Source organism: Xenopus tropicalis, chromosome 5 (assembly GCF_000004195.4).
Source record: "Xenopus tropicalis strain Nigerian chromosome 5, UCB_Xtro_10.0, whole genome shotgun sequence".
In the NCBI taxonomy this organism is placed as follows: domain Eukaryota; kingdom Metazoa; phylum Chordata; class Amphibia; order Anura; family Pipidae; genus Xenopus; species Xenopus tropicalis.
Genome location: NC_030681.2, coordinates 73,317,069 through 73,334,446, shown reverse-complemented (window position 1 = coordinate 73,334,446; position 17,378 = coordinate 73,317,069). Strand labels below are relative to the sequence as shown.

At 38.7% G+C, this 17,378-nt stretch overlaps 1 protein-coding gene across 1 annotated transcript in view; it reads right to left on the bottom strand.

Annotated features, from left to right (window-relative positions):
* Positions 1-17,378, bottom strand: part of man1a1 (mannosidase, alpha, class 1A, member 1) — a 146,692-nt gene that overhangs the window by 40,904 nt on the left and 88,410 nt on the right. Inside the window, exon 5 of the mRNA XM_002932113.5 lies at positions 10,142-10,236. Coding sequence (XP_002932159.1) covers positions 10,142-10,236 — 95 coding nt within the window. The remainder of the gene's footprint in view (positions 1-10,141; positions 10,237-17,378) is intronic.

The following is a 17,378-nucleotide window of genomic DNA, read 5'->3' as shown; positions in this document are numbered from 1 at the left end:
AACCTTTGAAAGGTAGAGAACAGAAAAGGAGTTAGTTATACAGTATATATGCCTGACCATTTTAAACTGTGGTTAGCGGAGCACTGTGATGTAGCAAATGAAGTTGGTAAATAGTGTAACGGTTGGGTATTTATTAGGGGCAAATACTTTAAGTAGTACACACATGCCAAAAGAAAAGATTTTTTTTTTTAGAATTCAAATAAAGACAATATCTCCAGACAATATGCCTTTGTTAAACAGTTAAAGAGGGGAACTCCCCTGAAACACAACTTTTTGAAAAGTAAACAATTTCAAGCAACTGTGCAATATACATCAATTAAAAAATATGCAGCCTTTTCATGATTTTTAATGTAAGGATATGGTTAACAGAAAGATCCCTTATCCGGAAAACCCCAGGCCCCAAGCATTCTGCATAACAGGTCCCATACCTTTACTACAAAGTATACAATTAACTTAGCAGATTTGGCACATTATAAGATAAGCGACAGGGCAGATGATCAAAATATTGAAATATTATATAAGGGTATGGTAAATTGCTTTGCAGATCTGAAGAGGTTATATTTAATTCTAGAAGCTAAAGCAGAGATAACAACCGAGAAGTGACATGAGGCGGATGCATACAAAACACAATTCTAATTAACAGTTCTAATTAATTTTGGGAAGTTTGCTGGTATTAAATATATCCAGTTTTATTACATTTAAAATGTGCGAATTTAGAAACTGGTGAGCTCTCCTATCGCAATACAGAAAACCAGTGGCACACTGAGTACCCAACTCAAGGGCCCACCACCACCCATACATACAACCACGGGCACTCCCCGGTTCACCCCCAGCCACCACCACTCCAGCTCTGCTACTTACTTCGTTGTTAAAAATGAAAGATGGGCATGTGTTTTACTGTGAAATGCTAAGAAGGGAGCGGTAGTTGCTGAGGGCAGCTGGCTTGAAGGCAGGTGGCAGGACCCATTGGGATTTTTTCAGTATTCCAAGCCGGCCAATCTGACCCTGTGTGGCACTTCCAAGTGGTTTGGGGTAGGATTTGCTTTTTCACAAACTAACTATGTGTGTGCTATTATTCAAACAGTGTCTATTGCCTGTGTACCACTTTGCTCATTGGAATTAGTTGTGCAGGCTATTAAAGGAAAAGTAACACTAAAAATTTTTAAGTAAAAAATCTATTCTACCCTGCCCCAATAATTGCCCTATCCTGCCACATATTATTTGGAATGCTTTATTAGAAAATACCTGCTAAAACTTGGCTTCCGGTCATTTGAAATAGGGCGATACGGCGATGCAGAAGCAAAATCCACTATGCGACGACTGATTGATCGATCTTAGCCCAACTCCTTCCTATACAGGAGGAAGGCTAGGATCAATCAATCGATCGTTGCATAGTGGATTCTGCCCTACATTGCCGTATCATCCTATTTCAAATGACCGGAAGCCAAGTTTTAGTATGTATTTTCTAATAAAACATTCAAAATAATAAATGGTGTGGCAGGACAGGGCAATTACTTTATTAAACTTGGCTTCCGGTCATTTGAAATAGGGCGATACGGCGATGCAGAAGCAAAATCCACTATGCGACGACTGATTGATCGATCTTAGCCCAACTCCTTCCTATACAGGAGGAAGGCTAGGATCAATCAATCGATCGTTGCATAGTGGATTCTGCCCTACATTGCCGTATCATCCTATTTCAAATGACCGGAAGCCAAGTTTTAGTATGTATTTTCTAATAAAACATTCAAAATAATAAATGGTGTGGCAGGACAGGGCAATTACTGGGGCAGGGTAGAATAGATTTTTTACTTAAAAATTGTTAGTGTTACTTTTCCTTTAAATACAAACCAATACATTTTTATTAAAAAAATAAATAAATATATATATATATATATATATACATATATACACATACATACATAAAAAAAAGTACCACCCTAGAAATTACTGACTTTAGGACAAACTCCAAAAAATTGAATGTTTGATCACTTAATGGCAAGATGATCATGGATGTAAAAAATGCATAGAAATTATTTTCAGCATTGATAATTCTCTTTTAAGTTATAAATAACTGACAAATAGTAGTTACATACTGTGATAAATCTTTATTTTTGCACAAACACTACATCATTGAAATGCAGAAGATATTCTGTTCCATGTACAGTAGAAAGCCTGAGGGCAGTAACTTTCACAGTATATAGGACACTGATAAATGTTCAGGGAGTTAAAAAGAAAGTTCGATTTTAGCATAGTTAATTATGGTATGCATTGTGCCTGAAGCTTTTTCACTGACCATTAGCCTTCTTAGAGGCATTTGCTACAGCATGCAGAATAATGCGTCAAAGTCAGTGGCAAAGCCCATCACTAATTGCTCCAGCAATGCAGTGAACCCTCACCTCATCAAATTTACTTTTGACTTTAGGAATGACCTTAATATGATAGTGCATGTCTACATTTGAAATACTAATGATTTAACACCAGCTGTTACTCTTGTAAAACCGTTTTATAGGAGATGGCTAAGTCATATTCTGTGGCTAAAAAAATATGTTAAATACCCTTTCACTGTTTTGTGTGGGCACTCTAAATTCTTTGCTACACTACAAAAGGAACTAAACTGCTTCATAGGACAGAAGTAACAGTCGAATTTTTGTCTTTGCAGCAGTACTGATAATAGTGGGTCCCTGGTGTTACACTTCTTGCAGTGCTTACCTATTGACTCAGGACAAAACTGGGTGTGTGCAGGGAGAGACTGGGTACTTAGAATACTAAATGCCTCCCCCTGAATTTCAAAGCCTTATTTGGTGATCTGTTCACCTCAAAATCACAGCATAGATCCTGTGCACAAATATAACTACTGACCATATACTATCAATACAGTTATCAAAAGTGTTTATGCCACCCTGAAGGGCAGATTAAATAAAATTGGTATTTGTGTAACACTGTGGGTTTTTTCTACCATTTACTATTTAAAAAAGCATGAATGTCTCCGCATTTATGAAAAAAATCTCTTTATAAAAAGCAGGAATGAAAGAAACTGTGGAACGAATATGAAAACAAAACATAACAAAAGGAATACCTTGAAATCTTGAAATCCTCGAGCAAAGTAAATATTATACAATTTGCTCCCATTGACTTCTACATGACTTTGCCAAAACACCTGCAAGGAGTGAAGTAGACAAACCTGCTTACACCTGACCCTCTAAATCAGTGCTGTCCAACTTCTGTTGTACCGAGGGCCGGAATTTTTCCGACCTACGTGGTAGAGGGCCGATAATGGAAGCCAGTTTTGACCACTCCCCTTTTTGAAACCACACCCACTTGAAACCACACCCATGTTATCACATGACCATACCCATATTAATGGTTGTAGTACAGCAAAAACCTGCCATACTCTGCCTGCCCTACCCTGCCTGTGTGTGCCATACTCTGCCTTCCCTACCCTGCCTGTGTGTGCCATACTCTGCCTTCCCTACCCTGCCTGTGTGTGCCATACTCTGCCTTCCCTACCCTGCCTGTGTGCCATACTTGGCTGGTTTGTGCCATACTTGGCCAGTGTGTGCCATACTCTGCCTGCCCTACCCTGCCTGTGTGTGCCATACTCTGCCTTCCCTACCCTGCCTGCGTGTGCCATACTTTCACTGTGTTTGCCATTCTTGGCTGGTTTGTGCCATACTTGGCCTGTGTGTGCCATACTCTGCCTGCCCTACCCTGCCTGTGTGTGCCATACTCTGCCTTCCCTACCCTGCCTGCATGTGCCATACTTTCACTGTGTTTGCCATTCTTGGCTGGTTTGTGCCATACTTGGCCTGTGTGTGCCATTCTCTGCCTTCCCTACCCTGTCTGTGTGTGCCATACTCTGCTTGCCCTATGATGCTTGTGTGTATGGCACACACAGGCATCCTACAGTGACACAATGCTGGCACTGCTCCTACTATAACTATATATTAAAAAACTTTTTAATTGCAGTACCACCTCAGTATATGTTCTTTTTGTAGTGTGCAGGGATTATTTGTGGGTTTCTACTGCTCCTGAGGTGTGAACAGGGGAACAATGTGGGTGATTACAGCCTGAGCCTGAGGTGTGAATACTGCAGGGGGTGAACAATGCAGAGATTAAAAGGTGTGAACAACACAGGGAATTACATATTTAAACAATACAGCCTGATTACAGCCTGAATCTGAGGTAAGAACCATGCAGGGGGGGGGGCAGTTAGTACTGATACCATTTAAAGCTTACACAAGAGTAAGCCATCAAAGCAGCCAGACAGGTGGGGGGCCACACAGAGGGGGGTCGCGGGCTGCATGCGGCCCGCGGGCCGCCAGTTGGACAGCACTGCTCTAAATAATTGATTTGAATTTCTCCTCCCTCGTTAAGTTCTGGTGGCATACTTGGAAAAATTTAGTGTGAAAGTTTTTAAGCCTTCGACAAACATGTTTTACTCATATAAAATTATTTCATCATATAAATTAATTTGCTGACCAATCATATTTGGGAAACGTATTTACAAGTAATTAAAACAGGTTTCTAACTGCATCTGATAAGGATTCATTTTCATAGGGATAAAAGACTCTTTAGTTTCTTTAAGGGGCCCTCACAACAATATTTGGTCTCAATAGTTTTAAAGGATTTTATATTAAGAAATGTTACATGTCATACCAACTGGTATATAGACTGTTTATCAATAAATATTATGTTATGGCAAAATACTGTACAAATATGTACTACAGTAATTTCAGGCCAATGGTGGTAAAAAATAAGAGATTAATCACAAAATCACACCCTGTATTTTCTTGGCAGTGCTGTTACTGACTGCACCCTCACTTCGTTGAGCAAAGAACCGCTAGTAAGATTTGTGCATACTTAAGAATGACGGTATGATGTAGGGGTTGAAAAGACAATGCTATCTAAATTGCAATTACCATTGATCCTTGTAGCCTTCATATTACTTTATATTTGCGTGTCATTTTGAAATCATTACGCAGTAGAGGCATTTCCCATACACCTGAAAGCTTTCTTTATAAATACTGCAGTTGACTAGTCAAAGTTAATTTACTGGTTAGCACAGATTGCTGTGATTTGTACAATTCCTCTGTATTGTTTTAAGAGTGAGATATTAATTTAGCCTGTGCAGAATATCTGGCTTTGTTAGCTGATTCAACACCAAACTCAGTTTAACTAAGCACATCAACAATTACCATAAATAGGTCTCATTAGACAAGAACAAGTAAAACACCATGTCAAAATATTCTGCACACAATATGCGTCAGCAATAATTGCAACACAGGTAATAATCCAAAACCTCATTGCCTATCTTGTACAGACAATCTTAAACATAAACCAATTCATTTTGGGAACTAAAGTTAGTTGCACATTATACAAGTTACCTGGAAATATTAATTAAAAACCACTTGTATCTGTGATTAAAAATGAAATGTAATTTATTTTAGAACATTGTTCTATCTACTTACACATGGCTTCAAATTATACCCAGTACCTGTCTGACCTTCAGGCAAGCGGAACTGCTAGATTTGCTAAAACAATTAAGACAATGAAGATAGGAAATAGCTTTTTAAAGTTTTCTGGTAAAGGGTTTCTATTTCAAGTATTTTGTCGACATTAAAACCTGAAAACGCTATAAAATAAAAGCATGCCTTTTAATGTACATAATAGCATACTACTTAATCAAGATGGTTGCCAATGAAATTAATTAGAAAAAAACATGTTTGGTGTGTAAAGATGACATTATTTCCCCATTGCAAGTGCAGCTCTCCACTGGGAGTGGCTTAGCTTCTGATCACTGCAGTCCCCTCAAGGAGAGTGATAAAACACCCTTCTGTTCCAGAAGAGCTTCACACAGGAAATGTGCTAACATTTTGCACAATGTATTTCCATAAAGCAAGTTTTATTAGGAATTACAGTAGGTTGCCAGTTTGGCTCATACGAGTTTTCCTAGGAAAGTTAGTGGGTCTAAAAATTCACTTTGTTCTACACATAAGTGGGAACAGACCAGTAGACTGATACACATTCAGAATGATGTAAATAAACATGAGACAAACCAACAGTTAAGGAATCAACATTGTGCTACTGTTCCTAAGAGAAAATCTAAGTGACTTTTGGGCATGAAATGTGTATTTTTAAAAGTAATCTTCAATAAATATTTTTTTCACTTTTTGTGGCCCTGTCGGATCCCTTGAGTGCAATGAAACCCCCTTTGTTTTTGTTGCTACTTGCTTTCTGGTCCCTGAACGGAGGGTCTGGGCTGGTACTGGACCACTGATTTGACTTGGTGTTTTTGCCCTGGTTACTTGTGCCACTTTCTGTTGGCTACTAGAATTAGTTTCTGAAATAACCAAATCATAGAAAAGCTTTTAGAAGTGCAACCAATGAGACAGTGGTGTGCACTAAAATGTATTAAAAATTAACTAAAATATATGTAGAAAGCATAATTACAATACATCATTATTTCCTATTATTAACGGTTATGACAGCAAAATCACTTTTCCTCAAAGACAGACACTATAGACTAATCTGACAGCATGGGTGTAAAAGATATAAAAAATAACTACATTTGTTTTTGGACTGTTAAGAGTGAATACTCATTGCACACTTAGTTTGATATATATGCCATATATAGATTTTAGACTGTTACTCTAATCAGTGGTCTGATGCTAATGACAGCCCATTAACCTTTATCAAAAGATATCATCAATAGTGATGAGAGAATTTTTTCGTCAGACATGGATTTGCACTGAAATTCCACAATTTACCACAAGCTAATTTTTTGGAGAAACTACCGCAAAAATTTGCCACATCAAAGATTTGGTGAGTGAGGAAAAAGTCGCTGTTGCGTCATGGGGTAGCTGCGCTTCACAAATTTTTTGCCAAAGCGAAATGGGACAGAGTCGCTCATCACTAATCATCAACAGTAAAATATGGCTTAAAAATTAAAAATCAACTTAAATTGTAAACTTTGCATTAAAAATGTTTATTGCTTAAAGAAAAATATTTTATGCTTTCCTTCCCTCTATACACATTTCCTGTCATCAGGGTTCTGTACTGGGTCCACTTTTGTTTAATTTGTTCGTAAATGACTTAGGGGAGGGTATTATGAGTAATGTATCAGTGTTTGCAGATGACACAAAACTCTGCAGACCAGTCAATTCTATCCAGGATGTGACATCCCTGCAGCAGGATCTTGACCAACTGGCAATCTGGGCAGCTAAGTGGCAGATGAGATTTAATGTGGATAAATGTAAGGTCATGCACCTGGGATGTAAAAATATGCAAGCCCCGTATACCCTTAATGGGACTGCACTAGGCAAATCCATAATGGAGAAGGACCTTGGAGTCCTTGTAGATAATAAACTTGGCTGTAGCAAGCAATGCCAGGCAGCAGCTGCAAGGGCAAACAAGGTTTTGAGCTGTATTAAAAGGGGTATAGATTCACGGGAGGAGGGGGTCATTCTTCCCCTTTACAGAGCGCTGGTAAGGCCCCATCTAGAATATGCTGTTCAGTTTTGGTCTCCAGTGCTCAAACGGGACATTATTGAGTTAGAGAGGGTCCAGAGAAGGGCAACTAAGCTGGTAATGGGTATGGAAAGTCTCAGTTATGAAGAAAGACTGGCCAAGTTGGGTCTGTTTACACTGGAGAAGAGGCGCTTAAGAGGTGACATGGTAACTATTGTGGTATGGTGACAAAAAGGTCCCCGGTTTCCTGGGGAAAAGTGATTGACAACATGTATGTTGGGCCACGGATTCTCAGACATTTTTACTGAGGTGAGACCAGCAGTGTTTTGGGGCATAGAAACACTTTGTTTCTCTGCAGTTTTTTTAAATTGTTGATCCGGGGCTGGTCTTACTGGGAATCCGCAAGAGCAGGGTGGGTGGATTCCCAAATCCATAGGCCAGGTTTTTCAGGAGGCCCTAGGCCTATTTGTAGTACACCTGAAGCTGTGCAGGGGAGCTGATGAGCCTGTGTGTGTGTGAGAGAGAGAGACACGCTGCTGGATTTGCTCAGCTTCAGGAGAAAGAGAAGCATTTATTTTTGTGTTAGCCAGGAGGCTTGATATTTCTGTTGCAATTGTTGTTTTATACCCCCTGCGAGGGGAAACTTCTGCAACCACTGAAAAATAAACACGGGCAGGAAGCCCTTACACCGGTCTTGGTGGGTGCAGTTGCCTCATTTGCAGCCTACCAGCGAGTGAACCCCCACACTATGTATAAATATATAAGGGGATCATATAATAACCTTTCTAATGCTTTATTTACCAGTAGGTCCTTCCAACGGACACGAGGGCACCCACTCCGTTTAGAAGGGAGGTTCCATTTAAATATTCGGAAAGGATTTTTTACAGTGAGAGCTGTGAAGTTCTGGAATTCCCTCCCCGAATCAGTCGTGCTGGCTGATACATTATATAACTTTAAGAAGGGGCTGGATGGATTCTTAGCAAGTGAGGGAATACAGGGTTATGGGAGATAGCTCTTAGTACTAGTTGATCCAGGGACTGGTCCGATTGCCATCTTTGAGTCAGGAAGGAATTTTTTCCCCTCTGTGGCAAAAGATGGGGTTTTTTGCCTTCCTCTGGATCAACTACAGTGGAGGAAATAATTATTTGACCCCTCACTGATTTTGTAAGTTTGCCCAATGACAAAGAAATGAAAAGTCTCAGAACAGTATCATTTCAATGGTAGGTTTATTTTAACAGTGGCAGATAGCACATCAAAAGGAAAATCGAAAAAATAACTTTAAATAAAAGATAGCAACTGATTTGCATTTCATTGAGTGAAATAAGTTTTTGAACCCCTACCAACCATTAAGAGTTCTGGCTCCCACAGAGTGGTTAGACACTTCTACTCAATTAGTCAACCTCATTAAGGACACCTGTCTTAACTAGTCACCTGTATAAAAGACACCTGTCCACCTGTCTAGGATGCTTTTTCACCTTTCTCAGAATCATTTCACTAGATCCAATCCTTCTCTTTCTTAACATCATACCTGACTGTGCTATTTTGTAACATTCAGGGTTTGGTGAAGAAAACTTGTGGCAACCAGGAGTCTGAAAATAACAATTACATGTATGGCTTCCTCCTGCCAGTTAGACAGCAGAAAGGTCAGATTATAAAGCTGTAGTTTACCACTGAGGCACTGCTGTATCACCAAAAGGGGCATTAGTAGACACACAAACAAACTGGAAAAGAGGTCCACAATAAATAAATTACACATGTACACAAATGTTCTCTGCTTTTTTATTTCCATTCTATTTTAAATTATCTTCTCTCCTGCTTTCCCCCACTACCCCTTTGTCTTCCCTTTGCTTCAAACAGCATTTTTTGTCTTTCTGTTGTTTCTACATACCCCAGAAATGTGTTTTCTTTTGTTAAACTTTCCTTTCCCTATATTTCCCTTTATTCCTCTCTACCTCCTGCAACAAACGCATACATATTTCATCCTCTCAGCTTTTCTTTAAGTGATATGGGCATGAAAAAACTAAATAATTGTTAATTGAAGTTCCTACACCTGAATTACTGTTTTGCCAACCTGACTGTCCCTTTTAAGCCTGTCAGTTAGAATTTCTAATACTTAAGGCTAATGCCACACCATGCATATGGTGTATATTTTCAGCAAGCTAATATGCACCATACCAGGCGACTGGATAGCCTGGGGGAGGGTTCATAGTTCACCTTCCAGCCAATAAGACCCTGTGCAGCTGTACTCGGTCTGTATGATCTAAATCTGCTGTGATCTCCCTGTGATGTTTAATTGCACAGCAGGCACTTTTGGGTAAAGCTCCAGAAAGTAAAAAAAAATTAAAATGTCCAGGATGTCAAAAAAGTTCTGGGATCATAAAGTGTAGCATCCCACTTGGTGGGGAAATTCCACCGCACTTCATGTGCTGTGGTTAAGTACAATATATTGGGAGCACTGGAATGTCATTTTTTTATCTTAAAAAAAAAAATCTAAAATAAGCTGTTTGCATAAGTATTCAATCCCTACATTTTAACACTATGCAGAGCTACCACTTTGACAGCAATTACATCTTTAAATCTTTTGTGGTTAACATGTACCAGCTTTGCACACTGTTTGGGAAAGGTTTTGGCCCTGGCACTATAAAAATAACATTTGTAAGACAAATTTTACCTCTTAATGTTTAATAATGCCCAGGGAATTCCAGTTGGAGTATTAAATGCAGGTAGCAGTTTCTCTCCAAGTTCAACAGCTTTCCTTCGGAAGACCTGCATCAAAAGGCAGAAGTGAACAACCTGTCAAATCCACATATGCTGCATAATAACTATGTTTAAAAAGTAATGTAATATCAGCTATAAAATTTTCTCCAGGTCAAGTAAGCCATAGCATGCCAGCATGTAGTATCTGACTGAAATGAACTTCAATGAGTTTGCACTGTTAATCTTAGAATAGGCAGATGTTTGCATCAAAGTTATCATTTAAAGGTCTGTGCAATCAGGGATGGGCCAAGCCGACCGGGTGCCCTAGGCAACCTGGCAGGCCACCTCGCCTTGTCATTAATAAAGTTAAATGAAAAGGACCAAGGACTGACCCCTGCAGTACTCCACTAACAACACTGGCCCAATTAGAAAATGTTCTATTTACCACCACTCTTTGTAATCTATCCTTCAGCTAGTTTTCCATCCATGTACAAATATTAAGTTCTAGGCCAATATTCCTAATTTTATTATTAACTTTCTGTAGGGTACTGTATCAAATGCTTTAGCAAAGTCTAAGAAGATGACATCCACTGCCATTATAGTATCAAGGTTCCTGCTCAACTCCTCATAAAAGGCTACTAAATTAGTCTGGCACATACAAAGTATGTATAGGGGTTAACAGGTCCAAATTCCTCTTAACCATTTTTCATTATAGATAAAAGGAAAATGCAATGCAGAAAACTACAAAGAATCAAACTTCTTTTTGTAGGGCTATAGGGCACACAGCAAAACAATATTTCTTAAGCAGGTCTTTGGAGACTACAATTTACCTGGACAAAACAAAAACAGCAGCTGCCCTAAACTCTGAACTGAGTTTAGGGAAAAAAAACATATGAGTAAAAACTATTTGTGCATGGTGTACTGCATAGCTAAATAATGAACTGCATTTCCTAAATGGCCAATTTATTTTACAGATCACATTACAAGGCCAAGTACAAAACAGTTACAGCTTGTCAGAGATTGATATATAATGTTTCTGGACAGTCATTGCATGAATAATGCTTACAGTCACTTTAATTATTGTGATTGAACATTTATATAAGGAAGAAAAATACATCAGTTCACTACTCTATTATAAATATCTTCTTTACCCATTTGGAGTAATGGGCAATTTAATAAACACAGCCCCACAACCTATTTGCAAAGCAAACAGGTATATATGGCTTATAGCGTTTCTACAGTATATCAGAATTATGGATCATTTTAGTTCAGTATTGGACAATATGGCTGAAGAGGAAACCACCTCAAGTCGCAGATTAGTGGGACATACACTTGTCAAGTACCCATCAACCTGTAGCAGTGCTCTGCATATAAGCTATGCCAAAGGTTAGAGGAACAGGAGGACTTGTTTGAGAAGCAAAGAAAAAAAATGGGGTGGTTGATCGACCTGCGAGCTGTAACTAAAAAGACGATGTGGCATGTGGCAAAGAAACCCCTTAAAAGGCCAACAAATAATAGAGGGCCCTACCTTTATACAATTTTAGTAAAGAGGGCCAGAGTAAAGGCACTTACCCAAAGAGATCCAACAAAATAATATAAACTATAAAAGGTCCCAGAAAAAACAGCAGCACTCAGGCTTAAGGGCTCTGGCACACAGGGAGATTAGTCGCCCGCGACAAATATCCCTGTTCGCGGGCAACTAATCTCCCCGAATTGCCATCCCACCGGCGAAAATGTAAATCGCCGGTGGGATGGAATATGCCTCAAGGGGAATCTCCCTCGGAAACTCCCTCGAGAGGAAACTTCAGGGAAATCGCGCCGCCGCGTATGCCGTCCCACCGGCGATTTACATTTTCACCGATGGGATGGCATTTCGGGGAGATTAGTTGCCCGCGAACAGGGCAGAGCCAGAGCCCTAAAAGTCCTTTACCTGATAATAAGAAGTCACTAGTAAGGTTAAAGACACACACAGCTACTAGTAGCAGCTACTTGTCACAGCTACTAAAATAGATAATGCTGATCGTTAACTAATAATTGTCTCTACATGTGTATTAGCAGAGGCAATTCTCAGTATTGTCTATGGCAGGGTATTTTCTGGCCATGTTTAGTAGCCATGACAAGTAGCTGCTACTAAGTAGCTCCATGTGTCTTCACCCTAATAGCAGTGCAAGGTTCAGTTCCTACAATGTATGTTATATGCATGTGCAAATGGTTTAGTGGCTTAAGGGAAAATGAACTCTCTTTCCAGGGCAAGGACCCACCAAGTATATTGAAGAAAATTAAAGTTTTCCCTGCGTGGGGAAAAAAAGAAACCAGACAGGGAACTGACTAAAGCAGTGCTGCACTGCCAGGTAATGTCATTTTCCAAGGTGTTCCTTTTGTAGACATAGGGGCAGATTATAAAAATGTGAGTTTAGAGAGTGAGTTTAATACATAAAAACTCACCCCCGTTCTATTCATTCCTATGGGATTTTAAGAAGCCTCTTTATCAATTGGTGGATTATAACTTTTACACATTGATAAATACACTTCTACAAATCCCATAGGAATGAATAGAACATGGGTGAATTTTTATGTATTAAGCTCTAAACTCACATTTTGATAAATCTGCCCCTTAGATTTGTACATATACAATAGACAAAAATGTTCTTATTTGGGTGATTTAGTTTAATAAATATGGTATGGAAATATTTTATTCTTTCTCTAAATATACTTTCATTATTTTCAAGCACAGGTCCTACCAAGTCAATTTCATTTTAGGCCCTATGATGCTAGTGATTCTAGTTTTAAAAAAGTAAGATTAAAAAAATGCTAGTATAGTATCTAGTGTCCTCTTTGCAAGTTTTCTCCATACCTACAAAATATTGCCTTATTTAAAAGTTTCTTGTAAACAATGTTCCTATATACCATCCAAAGGGAGAAATAAACTCTTTGCATGCTGTACCAACGTTTGCATCTTAGTTTAAGCAAATAAGCACACATTTTTGTTAGAGCTGCTAATCCTGCCCTTGTCTATAAATTATGGATTATCAAATAACTGACTTGCTAATGTTTTTTTGGTCTTGTATATAGGCAATGTAATAAGGATTTCAAATCATTTTCAGTATTGTTGTGTCGCAGTATTTGCTTACTATTTAGTTTGTTATTTAATCTACAAAGCCAAAAGCATTTAGAAAATTATGAATTTGCATTCCACCATCAAATAACCAAATAATTACATTTAAATTAGCCAGCCATCAGATATTGCCATAAAAATAGTCACTCAGTGTGAATTACATTTCTACAAAATGCTGTGCATGAAAATAAAAGGGCTGCATGATGTGAATGAATAAGCTATCGGAAACTGCCAATGGGTCACCTTGTATAATGATTCCCCAACTTGCAAAAACTGAATACATGTGCGATTTATTCTTAATTTTCTGAAAAACTGTTTCGTGTTTGTGTATAGTAAATTATAGCAATTAAAAACCCTTCAGCAAACATGCAGTATGTTAACTTATTGAAATCTATATTATTGAAAACGTTATTAAATCCAATGCAATTTTTCTTAAACAATGCAATGCTTAAAAATGTAGATATGCTTTAAAGTGATGGAGTAATTACAGTGTTTGCAGATATCAAGTCTGGCAGTGTAAGACTAAGGTCAGCTGTACAAGCCTCTTTAACATCTCTTTTAAGCCACCCTAAGACATGGCATCAGCTCACACTGGCATAATTTCCATAAACCAGGACCCCTTGAAATTGTTTTTAGGTCCTGCAGGGAATGGCACATTTGCAGACAGCAAAAAGATTCTCAATAATATAGGTCTCTTTTACCTGCCTCAGACACCAGATCCCCTTTACATTTCCAGGCCATGGTGTCCTACATTTTAAGAAAGATGGTTACATGTTTGATTATAAAAGGATGGGAGATATATATTAAGCGTTGGCATTGTAAAAGCAGCCATACACTAACAGACTATTTGGGCTGGGCTGTAAGAAGAAAACATAGGATTATAGTACATTCTGTCAAAATCATCTGCATCTTTCTGCCTCTAAATTTACCACTGGCCAAAAGACAAAGGTCTAAACAATCCAGTCACACTAACCATGGTGGGTTACAGTCTGTGTAAAATTTTCTTTCCACACATTACTAGCTACTACATAATGTATGTGTGTGTGTGTGTGTGTGTGTGTGTGTATGTGTATATATATTATATATATATATATATATATATATATATATATATATATATATATATATATTATATATATATATATCTCTGATCACAACTGGCTGCATGTTTAGTATTTTACTACAACACTAAAAATCACTTATCACAGAAATGACTAAAGGAGCCCAGACTCTGGCCTGTTTAAGGTTTTAACATTACAAGCCGTTGTAAGAACAGAAAAGATCACATAATTTTGGTTTTACTCCTTATGATAAGCCAGGCACTAAACTCCCAGTATATTTACAGAGCTTGCAAGGTGCTGCACAGTTGTCTGCAAATCTTCTGCATTTAATGCAGTTTGTGTTTTCTTGAAATAGAGTGTTGTTTCCCAAAAAAAATAAAAATGTATTTATTATACAAACAATATGTAGACAGGCTAGTTATGTTTATACTTTTTTCAAGGCAGCAGCTGTCTCTTCAATAAACAATCCTAAGCGTCACTGGTAATCACAAGCATCTTAACACAGATCCTATGCTAAGCTCCAAGCATCTGGTTTCCAATTTCCTTATTCCATTTGCACAGTGCATGGAACAAAAACAGCAACAGACAGCCATTACAGTCAGAAAGGCTTAGGTCTTAACAAAAAGCTACTTTTCTGTGGCAACACAAGGGTTTGGAAGGTTTGGTTTTGAGCAAACAGAAGAAAAAAGAAAAATTGTTAAGCAGAAATCCCAATTTTCATAGATCCATCTTCTCCAGCACCATTTAGTGACAGCAAGTATAGCTTTGAAGTAACTTCATTCACTATGGGGCAGATTTACTAAAACTCTGAAGTCCAAACTAAAATGTTTACGGTCACCTTTTTACTGTCAATTAAAGGTTCTGAGTTGATTAAAAACAGTGCTTAGTGACATATTCAATTAGTCTTTAGGAAACTTAATTAAAATCCCTCATCTTTATTTTTAAATTCCAAAAGAGATTGACACAAAAACAAGCAGCATTAGGCAAAAGATGAGCTAGTTGGCTCTCCAGGTACTCTACTGGGCTACTTAAAATGCAGACTAGGAAGAAGCAGCTAGCGGACAGTATAGAGCAGTGGTGTCCAACTGGCAGCCTGTGGCCCTCCCTTGTGGGGCCCCCTTCTGTCTGGCTGGTGTGACTTTGTGTAAATGGTATCAGTATTGTGATTAACTGCTCTGCCTACATTGTTAACGCCTCAGATTCAGACTGTAAGCTCCTGCATTATTCACACCTGTAAGAACCTGCATTGTTCACACCTCTAAGACCTCAGACTTTAAGCCCCTGCATTGTTCACCTGTTCACACCTCAGACTGTAGAAGCAGTGCTGGCATTGTGCCACTATATGTACTGTAATACAAACTGTTCATCTGGAAATGTTCATAAGTGCCATCGGCACTTAAGTAAAAATCATCACTTTTCAAAATAACCAGAGTGCTGGAGTGCTGTTGTCTTCATTAAATTGAAGTGGTCATTATCAGTTACTTACAAAGACATGATAGATTCCACTGTCTCCCTCCCTTCTCTGCCTGCCCTACACTGCCTGTGTGGGCCATATTTTGCCTGTGTGTGTGCTATACTCCTTGCCCTACCCAGCTTGTTATATTATGTTATATTCTGCCTGCTCTACGCTGCTTGTGTGTGTGCCATACTCTGCATTCTCTACACTGCGTGTGTGCCTTACCCTGCCTGCCCTACGCTACCTGTGTGTGTGCCATACTCTGCCTGCTCTACCCTGCCTGTATGTGCCATGCTCTGCCTGCCCTGTGCTGCCCGGGGAGGTGACCCAGGCAGGGGACTGTCCTGGGAGCTTGTCAGTATTTGGAAATAGTTGTTAGAGGGTCCCTGAGGGGCTTAATTATGTGCTGGGGGTCGCTGTGCTACCCACATCTTTTACATACGAGTGATTGCTGATATTCCTGCAGTGAGCACCAATCATTTGTTTTGTTTTGGTGTGCTTCCGCCATTAATGTGGGTATGGTCTTAAAAGCTCTTGTGATAATATAGGTGTGGTTTAAAAAGGGAGTGGCCAAAACTGTCTTCTATGATCAGTCCTCCACTACGTAGGCCAGAAAAATTCTGGCCCTCAGTACCACACAAGTTGGACAGCACTTGTATAGAGAATATATAATGTATTTTTTTTCCAGGGAAGACTGAAGCTACGTGAAATGTGAATCTAGTGCTAGCTAACATGGATTAGCACTGGATACAATTTTAAATGATTTCAAAGGATTTTTAAAAAAACAAAAAACTAAAACAAAGCCCTCCAAAAAAGTATGAAACTAGTATGATTTAGTAATTATAATCCTTTGCAAAATGCCTTGTGTTTTTTTGTACTTTCACCACGACATTTCAACTCATATGGCAGGCAATCAAAGTAAAAAATCCCATATGTTCTAGACTCAATATTAAAGTTATTCTGAAAATTTCAATTACATTAAGGGAATGTGCCAATATCCCTGAGTGCAGGTACATGGAGAAGAGGCTGGCCTGAAAAACGTGAAAGCAGGCGTTTACAGGCCACCATCCGCTCCGCCTGCTTTTGCGTTTTTCTGGCCAGCCTCAGTCGACCAAAGGCTCCGCCTGCCCAGACCCTTAAATACCTGACCTGGAACTTCCTCATCCCTGGCTGTCACATTAAACATACAATCATGACGCAATATCTTGTGAGTTGTGACACAGCTAGTTTATCACCAGAGAATGTAATTTAGAATATATTATAAATATTTAGTGATACTTGCGTGTTGTATATTGTAATTCTGTTTTATAAAAGTCTGCTCTGTGTGTAGATCCTTCTATTCTGCTTACTTTAAATCAGTTTTGAGAGGGGAAAAAGTTCTGCAAAACACCCAGTTGTACATATATGTTTTAACAATTTAACCACTTACATGGTATATGAACACATGCAAGAGTCAAAATAGGTAATTATGTACCATAAATACTTTACAAAGCATTCTTGATTGGCTTATGTGCCAGTAGATTATAAAAAATGCCATATTAGTTGGTTATCAAAGGTAAATTGTGATTGTTGTCCAAAA